At 31.3% G+C, this 27,440-nt stretch overlaps 1 protein-coding gene across 2 annotated transcripts in view; it reads right to left on the bottom strand.

Annotated features, from left to right (window-relative positions):
* Positions 1–448: 448 nt before the first annotated feature.
* LOC146998373 (F-box/WD repeat-containing protein 2-like) overlaps positions 449–27,440 on the bottom strand; it is a 34,908-nt gene continuing 7,916 nt past the window's right edge. The window contains exons 1-4 of one of the 2 annotated variants that reach the window (XM_085810538.1): positions 24,855–26,592; positions 16,218–16,700; positions 12,195–12,990; positions 449–1,523 (exon numbers count right to left, since the gene is read on the bottom strand). In XM_085810538.1, coding sequence (XP_085666664.1) covers positions 1,364–1,523; positions 12,195–12,990; positions 16,218–16,635 — 1,374 coding nt within the window. In that variant the 5' untranslated portion in view covers positions 16,636–16,700; positions 24,855–26,592 and the 3' untranslated portion in view covers positions 449–1,363. Of the gene's footprint in view, positions 1,524–12,194; positions 12,991–16,217; positions 16,701–24,854; positions 26,593–27,440 lie in introns of those variants that run through there. The other variant, XM_085810537.1, reaches the window with a different exon arrangement.

Below are 27,440 nucleotides of genomic sequence, written 5' to 3'. Positions count from 1 at the left end.
ATATTGCATAAATACATTTTATGACAAATGTGCAAAGATATATATTCATAATACAGTAATTCAATTATGAACATTCTTGTTTATTAGTAAAAAATAGAAGAAACTAAATGATGCTTCAAAACTGAAAGCAACATTAAGTCAAAAGTAACAATAAACAGTATTAGCAACTGCAAAGCAGTGAAAACTTGAAACATTTTTTTTTTCATATGGCAATCATATCACACAAGATAAAAAATATATACAAATGTTAAAATGACTATAATTTTTAACAAGAAGCAACTATTAAATACATGAAAGGAATACTGAATAAAGAAGGAAAACTGGAGTACTTATAATTTGCCTTTTTTACCAATACATTGCCAACTCTGCTCTCTTTACTTGAAACATCAAGATACACAAAGCAATATATGCTTTTATTTCATCAGAATTTACAAGAAACCACCTTTCATTTCTTTCTTTTTCTTTTTTTTTTTTTTTTTCCAGATGTCCTTCAAATTTACATTATTATTAGAAAAATAGAAAAAAAAAAACTAAATAATTATATAATTTCTAAAAACTTAAGACATCAAGAGATTAATTCAAGTGAAATATAGCAGCACAAATAAAAATTGAAACAGTGAAAATTCACAGAAAAAATAAGGGGGGGGGACTCAGATTAATGAGAATATATGTTTTATATGTCTATTTGTACAAGGTAAATTCATAATATAAAAACTGTGGTACAAAAACATGCCACAAAAGACTAGTGCTCTGAAATTAGATAAAAAATAAGCTTAGTTTTCTGAAAAATCATACATAATACAATATTTTTGCAAAAATAACAAATGCATAAATTTGTAAATTTTTGCAAAACTCCACAAATATATAAATATTTTAAATACAAGTGAAATAATTTTGTTAGGTGGTTAAGTTGGTAAAAATGACTTAAATATTGTAAATGATTTATTGCAGACATTACAGAGGAAAAATAAAACTGAATAAACAGATGGAAAGATATGACAATGGAATGACAGCATGGAATGGAAAATACAAATATGACACAAGAAAATACTACTAGACTTTAAGGTCATAGTTGGGCGACTAGATAAATGTTACAAAATCAATATAGTCAACAGCACCAGAAATATGGCTTCATAAAAAAATTTAGGATTTAACACATTACTATACATAACAATCTTTTTTTATAATACACAGTATAGACAATCAATAGACTTAAGTATATATAACAGCTGTAAAAGATTTTGCAGTTCAGATGTGCTTATCTAATAGCAAAATATGCAATAGCAATATCATGAGATATAGTTAAGGGATAAACCCTTTAAATATGAAATGTACAAAAATATGTAAGCTATAAAGATATGAATTAGGTAATATCATCATATCTTGCAGTCCATTTTAATATATAAACACAATTATCATCTATTGCTGCTGTAAGTAGAACTCCCTGATCATTTTTTCCATCTAAACCATCCAACCATGCTTTCTCACCCAGGCATAGCTGAGAACAGTCTGGAGTTGAAGGTCTAAATATATATATATAAAAAAAAAAAAAAAAAAAAAGAAGGAATTAAACTGGGTAAAAATATTACTTTGTGTGCTTGTAAAAAAGAAGGAAAACTGGAGTACTTATAATTTGCCTTTTTTACCAATACATTGCCAACTCTGCTTTCTTTACTTGAAACATCAAGATACACAAAGCAATATATGCTTTTATTTCAGCAGAATTTACAAGAAAACCACCTTTCATTTCTTTTTTTTTTTTTTTTTTTCCCCAGATCTTCTTTTTCTATGATTTGTCTGACATACCTGTTTGTCTCTTCTATCATATTCCAAAAATCTTGATTTAGAACTTCATTTAAAAAATGTAAAGCTTTAGGGTTATCACCTAGCCTTCATAGACACAAAGTATTTATTCCAGGTACTTCAGAAAACCATTTTATATCAGGTACATTTTCTTTTTCTTCCCAAATCCACTCATCTAATTTTTCAAGAGAAGATTCATTATCATTGCTTGATAAGGTCTTGTACGTCTTGGAATAATTTCACTATCATTATCACTTTCTAATTCGATATATTCTTCATCATTTTCATTTCAAAATTCCCCTTTATCACTTAAAGGATCATTATAAAATTCTTCATCAGATTCAAGACTACTTTCATTAAAACTGTCATTATCACTTTGATAAAATTTATTCTCTGTATATATATAGATATATTCCTATGCAACAATATGTATACTTTTTCCATATTGCATAATAGTGACAAATAAATATAAACATCACTTTGTAGGTTCACTCCAGTTTACAGGTCCAAGGCTCCATTATTAAAAGTTCCAGTATTTAGGGAATTTTTTTTTTTTTTTCCTAGTGAACCATTGCTTGGTATTGATAATTATTTTTAATTTTTGGTACTTACCTTTGCTTCAAAAAATAAGTAATTACAAGAAGGGTGATAAAGTAATAATGCGTCTAAAACTGCTCAGCATGTTTGAAAGCATGACCATGACCCAGATTGGATTAATCAGATGTGGCAAAGCACACGAGGGCTATCTGCTTAAAGGAAAGGATGCCTTTCGTGGAGGACTTTCTAAGGGAAACTGGCTCGTATACACGTTACACACGGGGAAAACCACGAAAACGCCCATGCAGCCAGCCAGAGATTCAAACCTCAGACCGAACTACCAGTGTTCAGCGTCTTTACCACTCGGCCACTGGTGGGCATTAATATTGATAAAATGTTTTGATTTGTAAATTCTAGAATTCTGACTGCATATTTTGTAATGCGTAATGAATAAGTTTTTGATGCTGTAAGTGAAGATGTTTTGCTTGATAAAAAATCAATAATATCTAAAGCTGACACATTAGACATTTTATACTTTGTAACAAAAGTTTTACCGATAACATTTGATGCTATGCAGAAAAATTTCAAAACTCAATAATTTACAGACAGCTGCATACAGCTGAATTTTTATAATGGTCTTTGATTTAACTCAAATTTCTATGCCATGTTACACATAAAGTCATGAAAATAATTTTTAAATGAGTTAAAATTTTAATTATACTAAGTATCTTAAATTATTTGTTGAGTAAAAAAATTTAAATTATATGTCAAAATTTATTTTCAAAACATGGTTTCTCTTCTCTATTAAAATTAAACAAATTTAAAATCTTCAGCTGCCAACTGCTAAAATCAAATATTTACTATTAAATAAAATTAACCCTCTTAATCCAACTTTTGCATAATTAAAATTTAACTATGAAAAGTACTTTAATTTAATGTTGATATACTAAAAGAAGTGTAATTAAATCTGGTAAGATGGCATGCAGAAATTATAAAATTAAAAATATGAAACCGTAATTTATTAAATAAAGAACAATTATGATCTAAAGGGTATCAAAATTTACCCAAAAAAAAAAAAAAAAAAAAAAAAAAAAAAGCTTAATATTTATTTGTTTACTTTATTCAACATTTCTTTCAATGTAACTTGTTTAAGTTGCTTCGTTTTTTATGTGATAATACATTCTCTTTAATTCTATAAACAGACATAATTTCTTGTTTAGTTACAAAGTTCCGCTCTTCAAGTCCTATAATTGCTGTGTCTACTGACTAATTTGTCAATTGAAATTTGTTCGTTTTCAATAACCTCTGTCACTTTCTTCGCTATCGGAAGCGAATTATAATGACGAGGAATTTGATTTAAATCATATCAAAGACGGAGTACATCGAGATGAAATCTACATTTAGTAAGAAATTATAAGCCAAATAAAATAAAAACATCTGCCCTGAATATGAGGATAGTGCTGACAGATCAACTTCCAGTTCATTGCGCGCCGCGGCATTAAAGATAAACAAACGTTAAAGTTTAGATAAACAAAGGATATGCCTTTATCCATTTTTTGCAGCAATTCCACTTTTTGTTTAACGAACTTCGAAATATACTTTCGCTTTGTAGATGCTTTACATATTAATAAATATATATCAGAAATTCTATTTGACATAATTGAAAGTTCAAGCTTACTTTTATAAAATTGCTCTAACAGTCTGCAAAAAATAATAAGCCAGATCCAATTCGAAGATTAAGGAACAAGGCAATCTGCAACATTAACTGAAATAGATAATTAGATAATTTTAGCTTAGCTTATACCGTCCGTTATACATTAAAAGCGCACTCGTAAACGTATTTTGTGCACGCGCACAAGCATATTCGCAGCCGTAAAGGTCTTACGCGACGTCAACGCGACGCATGCGCAGAAAGTTTGTAGCTTTGAGGTCCGGATTATAGATCATTCCGGATTATGGGTGTCCGAATTAACGACTTTTGATTGTAATGTGAAAATTACAAAACGTAAATATTGACCTTGATCAAAGCAAATATGTAGACAGTCTTTTCTGATTATGCTGCATAATTCCAATACATGTTGGGGCATAAATTTTTTTTCGAATGCAACCCAAAGCTTCATTTTCATCATATCCTTTATTTATTCTTTAAAAGTAGTGGTCAAACTAATCTTAAAATTTATGTTGTATATAATAATAAAGTCTGAAAGCAGTTTGAGAAGTTTCCAGTATGAAAATTTAAGCCTCGAAGATGGTGCATGCTCTAGATGACCAACCCTGTAAACAGGGACATATTAAAAGAAATTACCTCTTAAAATCTGCATTATACAATTTAGGAACTATCAGACAGACTAAATATTCTATAAAGTATAATATATTATCATTTGAAGACTCGGTGATAAGCCACTTCGATGCATGGGACTCTATATTTTAAGAGACCAGAATGTGTTTGCTTGAATTTCAGCATGTGAAAGGAAATAAAAGAAGCTCTTTTTTTGAAATGGCTGGATACAATACTGTAACATTACAAGGAAAACTTCATAGGGTAAGCCAAATGAATTTCCTTTAGTAACACTGCATCCTAAAAATATAGCACTTTATGTATGGTGGGGATAAAAAGAAACTGTATACAGTCAAAAGTCTTTAATCCGGACGTCCATAATCTGGACTTCAAAGCTACAAACTTTCTGCACATGCGTAAATGCATAATGCATTTGCGCATGCGCGTAACACCTTTACGCATGTGCATATGCGTTTACGCAGGCGCATAATACGTTTACGCATGCACGTTTTATGTATAACAGACGGTATAAGCTAAGCTAAAATTATCTAATTATCTATTTCAGTTAATGTTGCAGATTGCGTTGTTCCTTAATCTTCGAATAGGATCCGGCTTATTATTTTTTTGCAGACTGTTAGAGCAATTTTATAAAAGTAAGCTTGAACTTTCGATTATGTCAAAAAGAATTTCCCATTCTGGAGCTGCCAAATGATCTACAAAGCGAAAGCATGTTTCGATGTCCATCAAACAAAAAGAGGAATTGCTACAAAAAATTAATAAAAGCATATCCTTTGTTTCTCTAACCATTCCGAAATCTGTTTATCAATTTCACGCTGCTCTGCAGGGGGGGAGACATCGTGGCACGCTATGAACTGGAAGTTGATCTGTCAGCACTATCAACACCTTCTTAAACAGAAGCCCAACTACGAGATCGTGAAGTCACAAACTGGCGGCTGACAATCGCTGTTGGTCACCTACTATCTGCCTTTAAAGTATATATGTTTTTAAAGCTTTACTAACAGGAGGGTATTTTCTAATGATGTAGATACATATTATTTTTCGTTTTTTATTTTATATATATTGAAATATATATTTTCAATTCATTCGCGGATATAATATTGGAAACATTTTCCTTTGCACAAAACATATTATATATTATTAATTTTTCTATGACCTTATATTGTATGTTTACAGTTAAAATGATGCTTTAAGGTACTGGTTGACGTTTGGTAAGTAACAGTAAGGTAATGTTGGAATCTCCCTCCATACTAATAATATTCAAGTCACTTAACTGCGTAAAAAATATATAAGAAGGATGTGTGGAAAATATTTTTAAGGATATTAGAAGTTTTTAAATTTTAGCAGGATAGATTTATAAGCACACATATTACACGAAAAACCTAAATTTTCTAAACCTTTTATTATTTTCACAATATATCCATGCAAAAATTGTGCTGATAATGATTTTACTGCGACAATACTTATAACATCCTTATATGAAGATCTAATACTCTGCAGCATAAAAACACAAGCAGAATTAGCAGCGTTTTCACAATTATATTTTGCTACATTCCTATTATATTTTCACCTTTGAAATCTAAGAATGGCTTAATGTGAATTTCATCAACCATTAAAGTGACATATTATCGTTTTCGTCTAAAAAGCGGATTTTTTCCTTAGCATAATTCAGAAAATTTTCAGGAGTTTGCTCCACTTTAGGATACACATTATATTCAGAATACAATCGTTTCAATGTAGAAGGATGTGGCAAAGTAACATATGCACTGTTTCTTAAAAATTTGTAGCAATGTGGAGAAATTGAAAACATCAAACTTGATAATATTAACAGATCAGAACTATACCTATTATTATTTTTATGCAAAACGAGTAATGTCAGCTGCTCAAATATAAACTGAACTTCTTTCTTTTTATGTTCAGGGGCATTTTTTCTAATTCCCGAAGGCCTTGAGTTACGAATAATAAAATTTTAAAGCTTCTTTCATTATTATCACCTTTAATTTTTGCAACTTCTTTAAGCAATGAACAGAGATTATACACATCATTAATTTTTAAAGGGAATTCATGGTTACTTATTTTTGTTAATGGAATATCTCTAAAATATGCTTCCACAGGCAGATCATTATGGATAACGACTGATACAGATATAAAAGGAGCAAATTCTGTGCTTATCTGGAGAAAAAATAGATTTTTTTCTTTAATCACAACTGTTAAATCATCAGGTATCTTAACATTTTTTAGACATGATGAAAGCTCACTCAGATTACTGTAATTACCTAATTACTAATTTTAAAGTAATAAAAGTAGGATTTCTAGTATGTGTGTTTGTCTCCCACTCGAGAAGGGGGGGAAAGGATTCTTAGTGACATAAATTTTAATAATATTTGAATTTTCATGCATTAGAAATTTAAATTATTTCTTGTTTTACGCAAAACTGTGCGCTTTATATTACAATTTAAAAAACCATAAGTATATTTATTGCCTTCACAGTTTCTTTAGAAAAACTTTTAAAACCAAAATATATTAAATATTAAGCTAAATAATTTCATTTGCTGCCATATACATATGAAGTTAAAAGTTCCAAGTTATAAAATTAATCAAAAAGTAAAAAATTGGACATTTTAAAAAGTAAGGGAATATTTAACATGCAATTCGATACATAATTATTAACCATACAATTCGATACATAATTATACTAATCGATACGTAATTACACAATATTATACACAATGTATTCTATAAAAATGAAATTCCTTAATATTAATGTATCCATTCTTTCAAATGTAGAAGCAAATACCTTAATAAATTTAAATTTCAAGTTAGGCTTAACTTACCCGAAAATGCTTCGAAATGGTAAAATTTTCTCGCGGTATCGATTTTAATCATCTATGTAATATATCTTGTTGCTTAGGAAATCTATATACTCATACTTTAGAACCGTCACAATAATTTTGTTGGAATAATGGCACACAGCACTTTAAAGGCATGATTGAAATCGAAAAAAAATATATCAATATCAAATTAAGGCGACATGGTTCACGCGCCTTCTCATGACCAAGGACGAATTTCCCCTAACTTGCTAATGCCGTCTAGATGGCCTTGGTTTAGGGGCGATTTTTCGCACCCCATTGAGAAGGCCAACAGTTTGTGATGTCACTAAACTACGAGCCTTCAGTAGGGAGGCTTGTGTTTAAGAAGGTGTTGGCACTATTTTTATCTTCAGGGCAGACGTTTTTATTTTATTTAACTTATAATTCCTTACTAAATATAGTATTTCATCTTGATGTACTCTGTCTTTGATATGATTTAAATCAAATTCCCCGTCATTATAAATATCACGAATACACATCAAATAGTTTTCTGGTTGCAATTTTCTAATTTCGACTAAGCGTAATGTATGCTTTACGCACGCGCGCGTTGAAAGAAATGTTTAATAAAGTAAACAAATAAGTATTAAGATTTTTTTTTGTAAATTTTGATACCCTTTAGATCATAATTGCTCTTTATTTCATAAATTACAGTTTCATATTTTTAATTTTATAATTTCTGCATGCCATCTTACCAGATTTAAATTGATGATATATAATCCTGAAAAACCGATCATCCGGAATCGCCGAAGTCCTGACGAGTCTGGATTAAAGACTTTTGACTGTATTACAAACTGTTGCCACTAAATTGGACAATAAATTCAGAAAACTACCATTCCCAAATGGGAATATATTAGAAAATCTTACACTTTTAAAAGCAAAGATCAAAGTAAAGAATGCAGAACTGATCACTCATCGAAGCATTTGTCTTCCATTATGACTATGTTCAGCCCAACATTTTGATGAATGTGAAGCAAAGATTTACTGAGTATGGCTAGGATGTTTTGTGTCACTCACATTATTTATCACAACTTGCCACCTTGGATTTTTCCTCTCTTTAGATTAGTTCAAAATTCTCTGAACCATCCTAGACTAACTTCACGAAGGTTATCAAACAGTGCCTCAATAACTTCTTTATGAATAAATCTAATGTTTTTTTTTTTTAAAAAAAAGATTCCAGTTGTCAGAGATGGCAGAAAGTCATAAAACAAAATATGCTATCTGATTCAATGACATTTTCTTACGTTTTTATACTGCTTCATTTATCATAAAAAACCATAGAACTTTGTGATGGTTCTATATAAAATAACACTTATTACAAAAATGTAGCTAAAAAAGGTTACAGCCAAAAACAATGCAAAGTGAAAACATCGTGGTACAAAACATAGTGGAAGAAAGCAAACGGAAAACATCGCAGTGCTAAAACATCATGTTACAAAATATCATGGTGGAAAATAAAGCGGTTTGAAAAACTTCACAATTTAAAAACATCATGGTAAAAAATAAAGAACCTACAAACCATCGCATGTCGATAACATTGTACACATGGATTCGGGAATGCAAGAAGGAAGGAGGGATATTTTTACTTCTATATTTCATATGTTTGAATGAACTAATAGATTTTTGCTGAAAAAGTAAAAAGGAAACTTAAACATTTCAAAATTGGAAATTAATAGAAAATTAATGCAACTTATAGCACTTAAAAGAATTTTAAATTTGCATAATTAGGAAATATCATTAATAGATTAATCTCTTTTTATAAATTTTTACTGATAATTTTTCATGAATATTACAACCTAAAAATGTTTAGGAAAAGGAAGATAAATAACTGCAAGAGGTGGATTAACTATGTAAATTTAAAATTCTATTAAGTGTTATAAGTTGCATAAATTTTCTGCTCATTTTCAATTTTTAAATACTTAAGCTTTCTTCTTACTTCAGCAAAATTCTATTAGTTCATTCAAATATATGAAATGTAGAAGTGAAAATACCCCTGTTTCCTTCTTGCACTCCCAAATCATTATGCGAATATGGAATTACAACTTTTAAAACTTGTGTGTGATGTTATCGTTATGCGATGACTTGTAGGTACATTACTTTTTTACCATAATGTTTTTAAACTGAGTTTTTTAACGGCTTTCTTTTCGACCACGATGTTTTAGAACTACAATGTTTTTCTTTGCTTTCTTTTCTCCCATGATGTTTTGTACCACAATATTTTCACCTTGCATTGTTTTCTCCACGACGTTTTTGTCGGCAATGTTTTCGGCGGACACCAGCTAAAAAGTACGTATAAATTATTAAGTGGGTTCACTTCATTATGTTGATGAACAACATATTTTTATAACATGGAATATAGTGAAAGATCTTAAGCCTCATTAACTGACAGCCAATTTTTATCTTTTTTGTAGAAGACAATCTCAGAAGGATGTCAACATGCCTCAGGTTGTTTAGAAAAAGGATAAGAAATACTGAAATTCTACTTAAAACACATATTAAATAAAAAGTAATAAAGGTCAGTAAAAATACTCTTTAATTATTATGAATGTAATTCTGTACTGGTTAGTATGACGAAGAAAATAATTCCTCATGAAATTATTTAGAATATATTAGCAAATCTTACACTTTTAATAATAATAAATATCATCAAAGATGTCACGTTAAACTTCATAAAACATTTAGTTTCCCAATTATTAAAAATGTAAAGTGAAATTGCTATTCTGTTTCAAAAATATACAAAATGAAATTTAAAAGAAATATTTTCTTTAAATTGACTCTTATCTTTGACAGAATGAGGCATGTCCAAGAAGTAAATTCCGTTTTGTTCGTGTGCCACTGCAGCGTTACTGATAGCACTCAGAATATGCACATAAGTCTTCCTTGTGCCTTGCCTTCTGCTGATATTATACTCATCCAATCTGTGTTGTGTTTTCAGCTAGTTGTGATCATTAAAAAAGTTAAAGAAAATTGAAGAACTCACCAATTATGAGATTTGGTCTATAATCTGTTTTTTAAATGCAAGGAACATAAAGTTGGCTGAAATTTAGCAACAAATTACACAGATTTATAATGAAATTGCAAAGAGTGATAGTACAATAGTACAATGAGAAGGGGATTAGAACATTCAGTGAAGAACTAAAAAATGTGTATGATGAAAGACGACCTTTGTTTTTTTGTTTTGGCACTCAGGTTAGCCAAGTAGAATGATCATTTAAATTTACCAGTTCCACAGTCTGCTTTCCGACCGTACTACCGGGTCTGAACCCCTAAATGCCTCTGTATTAGGCGGGAGGTGGTCATCAGACTAAAGTGCCCACAAAGAGCTTAAACTGTAACGATACATCGCCGCACCGGCCCACACTTATGGGTGACGGATTAGAAAAGATGCTCTCGCTCCTCACGGCTAAACAGGTCAAAGGGGGTCACCACTCCCCGCAAACTGAGACCACCATGAGGTGTGGTCCTATAATCTTGGCCGCTCTACCAGCCGGTTGCGCTTCTGCCAGTACTACACGGGCAGTCCACCAGGCAGAAGGTTTGACATGGAATACCAGAATCGCAGTGGACTGGCCACTACCTCTCCTCTACCAATACTGTGGCTTTACTCGAATCTCGGTACCAGGCCACTAAAGATACCACCTGCCCAGTGGCCTATAGCCTTTCCCCCCTTTGGTCCAACCGTAGAGACGGTCTTCCCTCAGGGGTTCTGGAACCACCAAGTTCAAAAATTATATACCCCTGTGGCCGAGACTGCCAATGTACAGATCTTAGCCAGTAGCTTCGCAGAGTTCTCTACGTCGACACCAAACACATGCTTTACATTGTCAACAGTTTCTGATGGACTTCAATACTCCCTAAAACTTCAAGAAACGTTTTGCATGAAACTGTTTCTTGTTACTTAGGTTACTGTAAGATGTATGTCTGTTGGTTACCAAAAATGCTTAAAGATGTACAAATCCAAGAAACCTGGCAGTGCTTTGAGGTTTCTTCAAGGATACAGTGAAGATAGAGCAGCATTTTTATGCCAATTATAAGGACTGGTGTGAAACTTGGGGTTTATCATGTAACTCCAAAATCAAAGCAACAGTTAACAGAGTAGAGACACACAGGATCTAACAAAAGGCAAAAATTCAAAACATCAATGACAAAAAAAAAAAAAAAAAAAAAAAAAATATATACATCATGCTTGGGAATATGAAAGAGATTTTGCTTGTTGAATTTCTTCCTAGAGATGAAACCGTTGATGCTGCTAAATACTGAGAGACTCTAAAAACAACTTCGGCACACAATTTAATACAAAAGGAAAGGAACTTTAGGCAAGGAATTATTTTGCTTTATAATAACGCTCAGTCCCATGCAGCTGCTGCCATTCAAACTGAAGAATTCAGTTGACAGCAGTTTGATCATCTCCCCTAAAGCCTAGACTTCCATCTGACTATTATTTGTTCCACCACATAAATTATCACTTTGGAGATCGCTCTCAAAATGACAACACTTATCTACAAATGTCTCAACATCATTGAAAACTATGTAGAAAAATACGCCAAAAAGTGAACTTTCATATAAAAATAAAACTAGTTAAAAATATTTGTAGTTTTTTTCTTTTACAAAATGAAACATACTTTGTGGACACGCCTTATATATTATTGAGTGCTCTAAAATTATTACAAAAATAGAATAAAGTTTCTTACTTAGAAGGAGGCATATTCCAGAAAGCTACTTTTTCTTTTGTCTCCTTATCCATGACAATAAAATTAGGTTCTGTCTTGCCTTGCCAGGGTGTGAGGATTACAATGTACTTCTTTCCAACTCCCAGCAAAGCTTTTACTTTTAAATTGAGATCTAATTCTGAAACCATACATTTATGCTTCACATCCCACTTGCACAAAATAGCAGAGCCACGATTATCAAGAGATTCTTTTGGAAAATACAGAAATTCTCCATCGAAATGAAGACCAGGAGTAAATAATGAATCATCATCTACACGTCCTAGCAGAATTGAATATAAAGTTGTCATGTACACGCCTTCTGGTGTTATTGTAGCTGAAACAAAACTCATCAATCTCACAACTATGGTAGCTTTGTCCATACTAAATAACAAATGTCTATCATGCTGTTTACTACCTTTTTCTGCAGGATATGGCATTAACATAACTTTTAGAACCCAGGAAGAATGATCAGTTAAAGTTTTATACAAATAACCATTTGATAAAGCCCAAATTTTTATTCTGCAATCTGCAGATCCACTAATAACAACATTCAAATCTTGTGAATAATCAAAAGTAAACACAGCACCACTGTGACGCATATATTCTGACAAGCGCTGTCCTGAAACAGCATCCCAGCATACCATATGTCCAAGATATGATGAGGCAACGATGATAGTATCATCAAATTTAATTGAAGCAATGCTAGCATCTGTTCTAATAGTTAGTATACATAAGTCTTTTCCACAGTCCCAGATTTGAATAATCTTGCTGTCAGATGCTAAAAAAATAAATAAATGAAATAAGAAGTCAGATAAATGAAAAATAAATATGAAGCATAAGAAAAAAATCATGATTTTCATTTTCTCTTGCTTTTACAGTTTCCTTATAATATTTAGATATATGTATTCATCTTTAAACATATAGGTATGAATTCTTATGCAATATTAGTTGAATTCATAATAAACTTTAATAATTTGCATTTCTTTCAAAAATAGAAAGTAAATTCTACAGGAAAAGTGCTATAAAAATATAATAATAAAAACATTTTCAGTTTTTTGTTTATTTTTCTTTTAAATTCATCACACATTTCCAGTGTCATATTTCTTTCTCCTGTGCCTATGGCTCGGTTCCCAGACAAAAGCCCACTGGACGAAAGCGCACGCGACAAAAACCCACTATGATAATTGCCCACGACAAATGCCCACAGCGATGAAAGCGCACATTGATAAAAGCCCACACTGATAAAAGCCCACAGATATAAGCCCACGCTGATAAAAGTACACACTGATAAAAGCACACACTAAAAGGCTCTTTTCCCTCAAAAAAATTATAAAACTGCTTTAAAATTAATTCTGAAGAGAATTTTTCGTGGCGTCTGTACGAACGTATGTACGTACGTATCTTACATAACTCAAAAACGAGTAGCATCAGAACGTTGAAATTTTGTATATAGGACTGCTATAACATGTAGATGTGCACCTTGTATTTTGTTGTAGATGTGCACCTCGTATTTTGTTGTAGATGTGCACCACTCTGTTACCCGGCTCAGTTTCTTTACTCTTATATGTTTGTAAATTGTACATTTTTTGCTTTAAAAATGATTGAATTATGTTGTTTTTATCTTCCGGTTAAGGATTTTATGCCTTTGGTAAATCTGTGTGCAATATTTTTAGAATTATCAGCAATTTTAAAGTTGTTTAATTGCCACTAAGCCTGTTTTTAATGGCGGTCACTGATGTTTACATTTGAAACAGGAGACTAGTGGATTTGTTGCCAATCTAGAGAAACTTAGCTTCGCATCAACAAAGATAACGCATTCATTTATTATTGCCAATTAAATCATGCTTAATTCTTTCTGGAATTTTTTCGAGGAAATAAGCATTTGAGATTTACTTCATAATTTTTAATATAGATATTTTGAGTTTTACGTATTTTTGCCTTCTCGCGAAGTGAGAACTGAATTAATTAAATGAGAAATACTCAATCGTCTGTGAAAAACTGTTTCTTTTTTGTTTTGTTTGCTTAATTTCTTTTATACATAGTTCTAGCTTTATTATAGTATTTGAATAGAACATGTGGCAACGATTAGATAATTCTTTAAATGATATACATTTTGCGCATTCTGAGTTGTAATATGAATGAAATATAATAGTGTTAAGTGAACCTAGCGCCAGAGTGTTGCTATGGTAAACAAAGTGAATTTTAAAGAATGCATTTATTCTATTGTGGTTTATGCGCTGTTGGCGAAGTAGGTTTAATTCAATCCAATAAGTTTAAATAAAATGCAAGAAAAAATGCGTATTATTTAATATTCCATACAAGGAAGTCATGTGGTGTACACATCAGATTTTCTTAAATTTCTTTAAAAAATACTCCAAAAGCTAACTGTGGGTGAAGACGACAGCTTTAAGTTAATTTTCTTTTTTTTGTGAATAAATTTTCATCAATTTCCAAAATTTTGTATCATCCATTAATTTTAACACTAAGATGAAATAATAAGGAAGTGGCACATGCCTCTGTTATATAATTATTCCACTAAACCATTATAATTTATTTGAAGCAAGCTTTGGTTTACAAAAATCAATAGATGTTATCACCTGATGGCATGAGTAAATGAATTGCATGGCAGTAACAAATGAAGTGCATGAACCAACAAACTCCATTTGTGTTCAGATGCCTTTTTCTTTGCAACATAATCTAAGACAGTATAGTCATTTCAGCTTAAATTTTTATTTTAAGAGGAGGTTATTTGAAAACAATATTTCTTTGCAAAGACCATCTCTTTCTTGAAGAAATAAGATAAACACTTTTTTATATCTTGCAAATCCCAAATCAGGAAATTCACTGCAGTAAATTAAAAAAAAAAAATAAATAAATAAAATAAATAAAATAATTGCATGTTTTGATTGTATATGACAGTTATTAACTGCTGCACCAAAGAAATCACCCATCCAGTAGCATGTGTGGCTTAGCCATTTTTTATGCAACAACTTAATAAGGAATAAAATAAAAACAGGAACTGAGATTTTGTTAAATGACAAATTATAAAATTTGATATAGAAATAGTATTTTCAGTTTACAATATCTGTATTTTCAGTTCACAATATCTGTATTTTATTTTGAGTTCACAATATCTGCATATTCAGTTTATAATACAATATAAGTATTAAAACTGTTTTGGATTTTTTTTTTCAAGATCATACTTGGAATTAGCATGATGATGAAGATAATTAGAGATTTAAAGCTAATAGTTAAAAAACTATACCATTTAAAATAATTTTCTCCACTCATGCAAATCACTATATATATATAAAAGCAGTACTTGCACATTATCCCATCTACAGTGAAACTATCCCCAAGCAGCGTGATTAGGGCCAGTTATGGATAAGTATGATGTAATAACACACTCGTAACATCATACTTTTGTCTGACAAGCAGATATGCCAAGATATGTATGCCAAGCAGATACACACCTACGGAACCAAATTGTTGATCATACAAATTTATGCTAAAATGATCGTTTCTTCAATAACAAGATATTTTATTTAGTGTCAAAGTGAAATTAAGAATCAGGACTTTCCACATGTTTTATTATGTGCTAGGGGTGAGAATCAAATGCGAATGCGTATTTGAAGTCCGGATTTTAGATCATTCCAGATATTGGACTTCCGGATCTCGGACTTTGTACTGTATCAGACAAAAGGCAGACAGGATTCTTCCCTCCATATACTAGGGATGGTGTTCTTATGAAGTATTACATATAATGCCATTTGAAACTTACAACTTCCTTTATTGGATTAATGAAAAGGGAAAAAATCTGGTGATATCATATTATGCACATAGCTTAGCACAGGTTTTCAAAACAAAAAGTTGAAAAAGAAAAAAAAAAATTGAATTGTTGAGCAAAATAGATTTTGCATCTAATCACAATGTAAATAACATAATTCTATTTAAAAAGCAATCGTATTTCTATAACAGTGTAAGAGAAAACAAGCACTGTTTTACCTGTTGCCACTTTTTCTTTGTAATAATAAACAGCAGTAACTCGTCGTAAATTTCTGTCATATGTTGTAGTTGTGAAAGACTTGTATGTTTTCATTTGGTGCTGCCTTTTAGTCATTCTCAAAAAAAATGATTTCCAAAAGTGTGCATCAGCATTATCTAAATCCTTGTTAATAATCAGACCAGAACGCTGACAGGCTTGTTGCCATACCCTTGAAGATGAGGATATTATTTCGTTCCAAGTTTTGCTAACACAACAGCAAATCAATAATGATTTTCCATCGAGATAAGAAAGAAGATGTTCTCTGAGTTCTGCAGGTAAAAGTTTAAGGAAGTCTCTGTGTAAAAGCAAGGCAGTTTTTGCATGTAAATGGCACAGCTGAGAAGACCCACTACAAGAAATTAAGTAATCAATGGTCATATTCCTTTCAGCATCACTTAGGTTAGTATAATAATCTATAACATTTTGCAACCATTCTTGGAATTCTGAAAGAAAAAAAAATCTGATATAAAATGTTTATAACAATTATACAGGATATCTTAAAAGCATTATTGTAATGGAATTAAAATTTAATACAGAACATCTTGAAGAATTGGTCAGTTTATGCAGAAAAATATCACAGAATTAAAGTTTAAATATATGCATGAAAATTAGATTTATTAACATTAAAATAATGACACAGCAAATCCTTTTTCTGCCATCAAGTGCTATCCCATGTTTGCCACCCTTCTCAATACATCAAAAATGCCATATAATTATGTTTACAGAATATATATATATATATATTTAAACACTATATTTATTATGGTACTTCTTGGTTGTCCGCTATCTGATAACCAATATACCACAAACACTTTCCTGATAGCAATACAGTCTGGTTTAACAAGTACTGTTAAGTTGGAATATGCACCAAACAAAACGTTACTTTCTGCAGCTTGTTTCTGTCTTCATATGGGCTTCAGATGGATAAGTAAGAAGACAAGTGGTTATGTACTTATTTCTCTGTTTTGCTTATTCCCATGCACATTCCACTATATGCATGTGGAGTTTGGTTTCAAGATCAAAGCTGATATTAAAATAAAATTAAAAAAAAAAAAAAAAAAAGGACATCCCCATTCTTACCTGCCTCCAAAAGCGACCATTAACAGGAAAAGAAATCTCATCTTTGCAACAGATTCTGGAACAATATGTAGAGTTACTCAACACTTGCAAAAACCAGACTCGCAGGTGGTGCGTCAGGCAATGTATCAGTGGACACCAGATAACCAACTAGCACTCTTATTTTTAAAGTAAGATTTAAATTTCAACATTTTGAAAAAACTTGTTTCCTTACTCTTGGGAAAATCATTGTATGAGATACTATAACTCTTTCAAATCCAAAGCCTTCGCTAACCTGTATCCTTAAACTACCAAACCACCTGAAATACTTTTCCAGTTTCACAGCAATTTCCTCCCCTCCTCATCCGTTAATGCAGAAATAGGTGTGAAAATTTCGAATGACATCTTTTCTACTTTCTATGAAAGATTCCATTAGCCTTTGATGCCATTCTTTATAAACCTATTTTGAAGGTCAGCCCACCAAGCCTCTCTGGCTTTGTTATGATCACGACTGAGATTTTGTTTACTTCCATTATTTTCATATGAAGGAATAAATTGATTAAAAATAAATATAATCTTTAAATGCACACTGTACCAAAAAAGAATCAACAATGAAATTTTACGTGCAACCTAAAGAAACCACAAATAAACCTCTTAGGACAATCTGTCTTCAGTAAACTGATACAATGCATTTGGGGAAACTGCACCTGCTACTGCATACCTTAGCGGGAGGGAAGAAAACAATTGCAATCTTGTCCATTTTGAGACTGTTGTGGTGGTATGAATGAACCGCCATGTGGGACGGTTTGGTCGTGAAAGGGATAAAACAGATGTTGATAGTACTCATTATAGTGACTTTGCTAACATGAAAACAAATGTTGATAGTATCCACTAAAAAATGGACACTACCAATATCTATTTCATGGAACTACTGCATAACAGAAGCACCTAATAAAAATACTTAGCATGTTTACGAGGTCTAACACTATTTATCAAAGAAGACTTCACAAGGGACTTGTAGCTTAAAAAATGCCTAAACATTGATGAACAACACCTTTTAGCTTTAAGAAAGCAGCTAATAAATAATTTATATACATGCCAGCACTTTTGTATCTTGCAACTATTATGCAAGCTAATTTTTTTTTTTTTAATTTTTTTTAGTGGGTATGTTTATTAATTAGAATAAAAACCATAGTTCAATATCAACCCTGAAATTCAGGTAGATATAACATGAAATGCTGATCTTCACGTTAAAAACTGGATTTTGTAAGGGTACAAGCATCTTTGTGAAGAAGAACTGTACGAACAATAGCTTACCTGTATAAAACTGCCAATGGCTTTATGACGAAATATCGTTATGAAGGTGTCCATTTTTAATACTCAGTTGTTATGCAGCAGTACGGAATAGAACAAGCTTCATACAGAGAAGGTACACGTATGTGGATTGCAGTAATTTTTATTACCTTCAATAATTATTATTTTATTTCTATTAATGTTACTTAAAAAACTTATGCTGAACAACTCATCAGACCAAGGTTGGCAAATTTCTTCAACAGCAGAAAGGAAACATAGATAAAATCAGCAGGAAGTAACAATATTTAACTTATTGCACATTTATATTATTATAGTACCTATATTTTATTTATATGTAGCAATGCCATACCAGTAAAATGTTTTCATTTTCTGCATAATTAAATTAGTTCAACTGTAGGCTTTAAATAACTTTTTGGTTATATATTAAACCAAATATTATTAAACCTTTTTGTTTATATGTGATCTTGCATTTGGGGGGGATGAAACTCAAATCATGCTCGAGTCATGGCTGAAAAGACACTTTCTTAGGATTGGTGCAAAAATCGCAACTGATTTGCTAGTTAAAACACCATTTTAATTTGTTAAGGAACAATTATTCAAAAACATACTTCTGATTAAAACTGATGCAGTATTAGGGATGCTAAATATTCCCCACAGTTTCCATATATGTAGTGTATATTTTTGACGATGAGGAAGGTGAAGCAAGATATAGGGTTCATTCTGGCTACAGTAAGCAAGAAAAGCAATGAGTCTTCACTTTCATCTTATTTATAACTAAAAAGTCATTGTGTTAATCCCGAACAACAATCAGGCTACAGATGTTGCAGTGCAAGGATACTGCAGGGAAAAAGTAACATCACATGTGGCATTTTAATTAAAATTTATGAATCTGAAAATTTATTGCCAGTTGATTCCAACTAAGTTTAATAATTTTGTTTCACATTTTATGTTTTACATATTCCTGCCTTCTAACAGAAAAAGGTTTGACAAGATAAAAGCCTTTTGAGAAGAAAGCAGTAGTGTTAGCAAAAAGAAAAGGCATTCTGGAGAATATTTACAGTATTTTACAATTGAAATGAGAAAGCACATGAAGTGCCTCAGGAACAGAACTTTTAATTTTTCACTATGCCCTGTAATTTGTTTCACGAACTTTCCCATATTGAATATAATATATATATAAATAGATAGATAGAGAGAGAGATAATAACAAAATATTATGCAATTTGGAAATGGAACACAGAAATGGACTTAAATTTGAATTTGAAAGTCTCCAAGAGATAAGTTTATAAAGTTCCTGAAATACAGTTGAACCACTATTTCCAGATGTTCTGAATGTGGAGTATCAATCACTGAGAACATTCAGAGTTCTTGAAAAGGAATTTTAAGAATACACCATGAATTTTACAATCAAAAGCTCATAAAACCATGTGTTACAATCAATATGAAATAAAAATATGATATAGTGATAAAATTATATTTTACAAAGTATAAAACAATTTTGAGTTTGTTATCAAAGAGTAATGTATACTAAATACATAAAAACAAACAAAATAAACTATAATAATAAACTTTGACAAAAAATAGCAGGTCCTCTACAAGCAAATTTACTACCTGCAGATGGCTATGAGATGCTTAAATACAATTAACCAAAAAAAAAAAAAAAAAAAAAACCCTCTGTTTTTTTAAAAAAAGGTAACTGGTTCTTAGTATTGTATGATAAAGTTCTAGTTTAGTTTAATGGCCACAAAAATTATTTTACATTATGTAATTGTAATACAAAAATGAAAATTTCAGTTATGGCAAATAATCTGCATCCTCAAGATATGTCATAGAAATTTAATAAAAAGAATCTAACATTACTCTATAGTAATAATAAAAATACTACTAAACAATTTAAATGTGTGTGTGTGTGTAGTAGCACCTAATGCTGAAATTATGATCAGAGGAATACGATTGGTGAAAAAATACTAGAACTCAGTCAGTTCATAATCATAGCTGACTCTCCTAATTAAAAAGAAACAAGAAAAAATACATTTAAATTTGGAGATTAGAAGTATTTGTGGGGGGGGGGACAATGGACATGTGCTATCACTGCTTGTATACTCCCTAAGGAGAGGATACAAGGAGTAACTAACACACATAGTGTAAAGCACTGGGTATAGCAAGATAACATGTAGTCTTTTGGAATCTGATATGATACCCAGATTTCAAAATGTTAAAGGATAAAGTTTTTCCTTTCCTCATTTCCAGACTTAAGGGAACGTACACAATAAATTTTATAAGGAAAATCTCTGGGAAGAAGGAAAGGGTATGACAGTAAAGGAGCCAGACAAGGAAAAGTCAAATTCGGGAATAAAACTGTCAAAATTCGGCAAACATAATTTATTTATTTTGAATAGCAAGAGGTATTCTATTATTTCTGAGAGTTAATTTAAATTCAGCTGCTGGATTAATAGGTCACAGTCTGGTAGAATGGACAATTTTTGATTTCTTTTTAGTAAGGAAGTTTGTTTATTTCAAAGTTGCATGATTGCGGTAAATTTGTAAAGGGGATGTGTGTTGGTTAGGAAGTAAATTGCTTGTTTTGTGGTTTAGATGGTAAAATGGCTGAATGTGGTACGATTAATTTGAAGTTTCTGTATGATTTGGAAAGAAAGGGGGAAAAGCATTACTTGACTGGTGTGTAAATGAAGGTTTACTTAGTAGCCAATCTTAGGTGCCTTGTTTGTAGGAAGGAAATGTGTATGGTCGAACGTCGCTATGGAGGATATTTTTTACTCTTATTTTGGGAATTTATGTGGCAACGCCATTATACAGACTCTAGTTCAGATAATTTTAGGCAGTTTTTGGATGGTGTTAAGAAATTTTGTTTGACTGAAGCCGTGTTAAATCGTAAATACGGTAAGTGGATATTTCCTTTGTGTAGTGAAAAGATTAATTTCCTTTTTTTATTTTTGATTTAAAATGTAGTTTATTGAGATATATTTTTTTTGTTGGCTGTTCCTTTGATTTAAGTGAATATAGTTCGATGTGTACATGGACAAAGTCAAGGGAGTGCACAATGCCTAGTTTGTGCAATTCTCTGATTTTTGTACATGGATAACGAGTTTATGCAATTCTTTGTAGTGTTATTTTGGCTTTGTGTAGCAGCGATTTTTGGCACAAAAATCGTTGCTACACAAGCCAAAATTGTAAGTCAAGGAATTGCACAAACTCGGTATCCATGTACTGCCAAAAATTGCCAAGGGGTAATCATAAATACATTTTTACCCATACAACTAATTAAAGAAAGCTACTGTTTTACTTTTTACTGATCCTGTAACACACAATATTCACTATTCAGTTGTAATTACAAAATCTAATTAGCATTCTTCACTGATACCTAAATACTGCAGGGATATACATGCAGATCAAAATGAACTGAGGTTCACTGACACTACAGAATTAACACAGAAGAAACTTAAATTATGGTATTTGTTTCAAAGTATTTATTTTAAATACATTATAATTAAGTATAATGCACACACGTATACACTTAATTTTTTTCAATTAAAAGCCAATTCAATTATATGTTATTCAACTGGCCAATAAAATACATTTCTTAATAAAAAGAAATAACATTTTACTATAAATTTAGAAAATTTCAGATATTCTGTTCGGTAATGAGTTATGATTCAGTGCAGAGCGAGATTCTTAAGGAGTCCTTACTGGAATCCAACAATATTCCTTCAATATATGGGAATTTGACCACTTCCACAGACATGGAATCCTTATATGAAGAGACATCAAGTTCGGACTTAGATGCAGGCACTATGATTGCTCTGCATAATAATGATGAATTTCTTGAACCTTATGTGGGGCTTTCTAGGAAGATTTATGGATGATAAAGTAAGACTATATACTCGTAGAACTAAACTGGTTGTTGGTTTTCTAGATAAAAAAGGGTACTTGCCTTATAGTATGGTCAGCAAAATAGCTAGAATACTGTACACCAAGGATGTCAAACTCGCGGCCCACAACAAATATTTTTGCAGCCCGGCCAATATATCGGCAAATAATAATATTCAATAATAAAATAACATATTGACGAAGAAAAAAATGAAATGTTCACTGCTAAGTAATTAACGATAATTTATTCAGTGTTGTTAGATTACTCACAGCGAGCTGACACACACACTACTTAAATAATACTTAAATTCAGTGACACACTACTTAAATTAAGTGAGTTAGATAGTGAATATTCGGGTTTCTCCTACTATACCAAGGTACGTTGGTTATCTTGCTCCAAGATTCTCAAAAAATTCTGGGATTTGAAAGAAGAAATATGTCAGTTTTTAAAAGCGAAAAACCAAGACGTAAGTTTGTTTTATGATCCAATATGGATACAAGATTTATCTTTCTTGGTTGATATAACCAAACACTTAACCGATTTAAATTTATCGTTACAAGGATGGATCATATCATTACAAACATGTTTGATATAATTAAAGCATTCAAATGTCAACTAGTTCTTTGGGAAAAACAACTTAAAAATGAAGATTTGACGCACTTCCCGACGTGCAGCATGAACAAATCAAGTTTAGATGATACTTGTTCGTATCAAAAATACGCAGAAAAAATTGCAAATTTAACAACTGAATTTGAAACAAGGTTTAATGATTTTAGTTCCCTCGAAGACAATTTTTTTTTTTTTCGTTTTCTTCGATTTTCTCAATAAGTATTGACTCAGTACCCAGCCATATGCAAATGGAGGTGATCGAGATTCAATGCAACTCAAATTTGAAAGCAAAATTAATTGAAGTGGGCGTGCCTGAATTTTACAAATATTTACCAGCCAGGTTTGAAAATACTCGAAAATTCGCATATGAAATTATTTCCATGTTTGGTAGCACTTATCGGTGCGAGTAGTTATTTTCAGTCATGAAAGGTAATAAGTCTCCTATTAGAAACTGTATTAATGATGCTCACCTTGGGTCAGCGTTGAAAGTTATCACTGCAAACAAAATTTCTCCCAAAATAGGAAAGATAATAGCAGTGAAGAGATGTCAAGTATCAGGACGTAAACATTAAATTTTTCTTGTTCTTTTCTATATAAATATATATATATGTTTATTATTGTATTATTCGAAATAAATCTACGTTTCTACGAATATTGATTTTTTTTTCGGCCCGCCTAAAGTTAAACCTTGTTTGTTTGGCCCAAGTGTACCTATGAGTTTGACATCCCTTACATACATATTCAGGATGTACACCATATTCAGGATCCTCTAGGATAAGCAAACTGAACAATGTCAGTGCCTTTCGATATCCTAGATATTAAAATCTCCATATTTTGAAAAATAGGATTTGTTGTCACAAGCTATGATCAACAATCTTATTCAAATTAAAAAGGCCCACTGCAAGACAAATAAAACTGTGCAGGATGGTACCAATCTTTGTTAGATGTCTCATTTATGAAACATGTGACATCATGTTTTAGCCATTTTTCATTTCATCTGCACATTGCAAAACATTTACACAATTTACTTCATTGTACTACTATCAAATGCTTCATAATACCTTGCATCTGTGCTAAAAACTTCATTACTCAACCCAAGAGCTTTCAAGTACGTGGCCACCACAAGACTGAAAGTCTTCAGGTTTTATATTTTTATATTATGCCCAAAGGGGCTTTTGGAACTACTCTTGTATACGCCCTCGGTTGGCAACAAATTTCTCGCCAAACCTTTTTGGCGAGAAATTCCATGGTGCCATATTACTATCTAAATTTTTTCTCTACATTTCTGAACTTTAAGCCTAAAATGTCTGCAAAAACACATAATTTACGCCAAAAATCTGAAACAAAAACCAAAAATTTAGATAGCAAAAACGTAGTTTCTAACCAAAATATTTGATAAGAATCCATGTATACAGCAATCTGTTTTAACTTAAAAAAACATCAGAGAATTGCACAATCTATGCAGCGAAGGAATGAATGCACACCTTGCTAAAATAAATTAACAATGATATTCAACCAATACCATATACACAGCATTCTGTTTTAACTTAAACAAAAAAATATCGGTGAATTGCCCAATCTAGGCATTGTGCACAAATCAACAAAATAAACTAACTAAAATAAATTAAAACAATTAAAAAAACAACAATAATGACAGAAATTCACAGGAAAAAACAATAAACATAACATTCTACAAAACAAGAACAACAATAAAATAAAAGGCACTTACCATTGTGAATGTTTCTTCAAACAGCAGAAATATTAATTTCAAACATCAGCAAAGCAACAATTCAAAACACACACACTTTCATGAAGTATTCTACAAACAAATTTTCAATTTATCCCACTCAACAGTTCTTATAATTTCCACAAATTTGTTGAAAGGATCTTCTATTTCAGAACAGTAATGGAAAAACATATAAACCACGAAATAAAACTAAAAATCGCAATTCTGATTATAATTAGGCAACGCAGCTTTAACATGCCGCCATGTATTCTCTATCGTATTTATTTATATGACAGCCAGACTGACTATCCACAAAATTGATACTATGATTCACAAATAAATGATCAAAACCTTTTTTTTTCCTAAATCCTTGTCGAATTTCCAGCTATCCGAAAAAAGAGGTGTACCAGGCACGCGACTGAAATTTTCCAACCATGTCTTTCATTGCAACATAAGCCGGGGAAAGTGCAGAATCACCCACTCCTTGCCGCATTTTTAAGAATTGCACATACTCGGTATCCATGTATACATTGACCTAATTTCGCTTAAAAAACATCAGAGTATTGCACGAATTCGGCATTACGCACTCCCTTGATTTTGTCCGTGTACACATCGATGTATTTTCACTTAAGTCAAAGGAAATTAACAAAAATCCAATTCTTCTTACTCTTGTAAAAGTGCCAAACATAGCATGCCAAATAAGTGGGCAATTCTGCACTTCACCCTATAAACCATTTCGAAATGCCCACCAAACGAACCAACCAGCAAATAAAACCACTACAGGAAAATCAAGTTTCAGCATCAAAAGGGTTGCCATACAAACAATATCGCCTCCCCCAAACCATTGCAAAACATGCAATCGTGCCAGAAACTAGCGCAGAACACATATCGCCACATTTGGCAACCTGAGGGCATACCTAAGAGTAGTACCGGACTTTTTTCTAGCGTTTTGTGCGTTACCTTTGTTTATTAAATATTATGTTCTTTGCACTTAAACCATAAAATTCAATTCAACAGCATTTTCACAAAATAATTTAAAAAGAGCATATTTCCTTTAGAATTTCCAATGTGCAGTCTCACACACTGGAGATAAACATGCTTTTTTTCCTGTACAGTGTTGCCATTGCTCGCTTTGAAATCATTAAGTTTCTTAAACAAAAACTCATAAATGCTTTACAAAATATTAAATTGATAATAAAACAAATTCTAAATTTAGGCTTCCAGATGCCCATAATCGAATGGAGGGCTACATTATTCAAAATTTGATGTCTCCAGGTATGGTCACAGTGAGAGAAACATACTCAGTGAGAGGAACATTTATGCAGGTTTTTAATTATTTAATTTCTTTAATCACTTTGCCGTTAAGAAAATTGCAAACATTTCCTGCCATTTTTCGCGTCCTAAGGCAAAATTTTTGTGTCTAAAACTGGGCTCGGAGATTTCTTTCCCCCCTTTTACCATCTGTGAAAACCTATTTAAAAGTTCTGTTCGAATCAGATTGAACAGCGTACCTGTCACACTGAAGGATGCTGAATAAGGATCCCCCCCAATAAGCATAAAACACAAAGACTGGTTTTTAAATATTTCCTTACAGCAAATATTTTTCACTTTGCACACAACCTCAAATCCATTGCAATCTATTACAATGTAAATGCAATTTTTAATTGTCATGTAAAAGCTTTATTTAAGGTATAGCTACTACTGCCTATTTGAAATGTCCTTGAATTTTGTTTTATTATTTCCTTAATGCACTGTAACAAAAATAGTAACCGAATTATTTCCCATATATTTTTATATATTTAATTAAAAAATTTCTTTATGGGATAAAAAGATCTTACGTTAGCTTAGATACTAAAGGTTCTTATTAAAAATTGGAATGTTTAAATTTAGAGTTTTTTTTTTTTTTTTTTAACTGGTACTTTTTCTACAGCAAGGAAAGTTTTAATTATGTGAAGTGCCTATTTCGAAGAGTAAGAAAGTAGTAAGAGTTTTTAGCGGTTTTTGTTGAATAGATTACTAGAGGAGTGCCCATTCTTTTGAATAATGGACTGAAAATTCAACAATGTCCATAATAAAATTAAGCAGCAAATTTTTTATCATTTTTACTTTTTAAAATTATAATTGTTGCTGTTATCTTTATAATGTCATTAATATTTACTTTTCCTTATTCTAGCCTCAGAAAAGTAAATAACTTCAAGAATTATATCCAAGACTATATATATATTCAAGAATTATTATTAATTTGATAAGACTACACATAAAAACTTTTCAGTATCCTTTAATCCTCTAAGCAGCAAGGCTGTACATATACGGCCTAGAACATTTTTTGTGATACCTGTAAGAACATATATATATGTGCATATAAAAATACGTCAAAGAAATTAAGGCAACATATCAAAAGAAAACAAATCCAGGTATGAAATACAAAGAGAGTTTTTACATTAAAATCAAAAAAATAATTTATTCTCATAGTAGTTTTGGGAAATTTATGCTTTCTTAGTGAAAACCCTGGCCGATCAGAGGATTAAATTTGATTAGGTGAAGTAAAATACTTATCTAAATTTATTTCTTAAGGTTTTGGTATAGGTA

Source organism: Stegodyphus dumicola, chromosome 2 (genome assembly GCF_044657685.1).
Source record: "Stegodyphus dumicola isolate Sdum_Otavi_A_Nest chromosome 2, ASM4465768v1".
Lineage (NCBI taxonomy): Eukaryota > Metazoa > Arthropoda > Arachnida > Araneae > Eresidae > Stegodyphus > Stegodyphus dumicola.
Note: the sequence above shows the minus strand (reverse complement) of the source record. Positions and strands in the feature narration are given on the sequence as shown.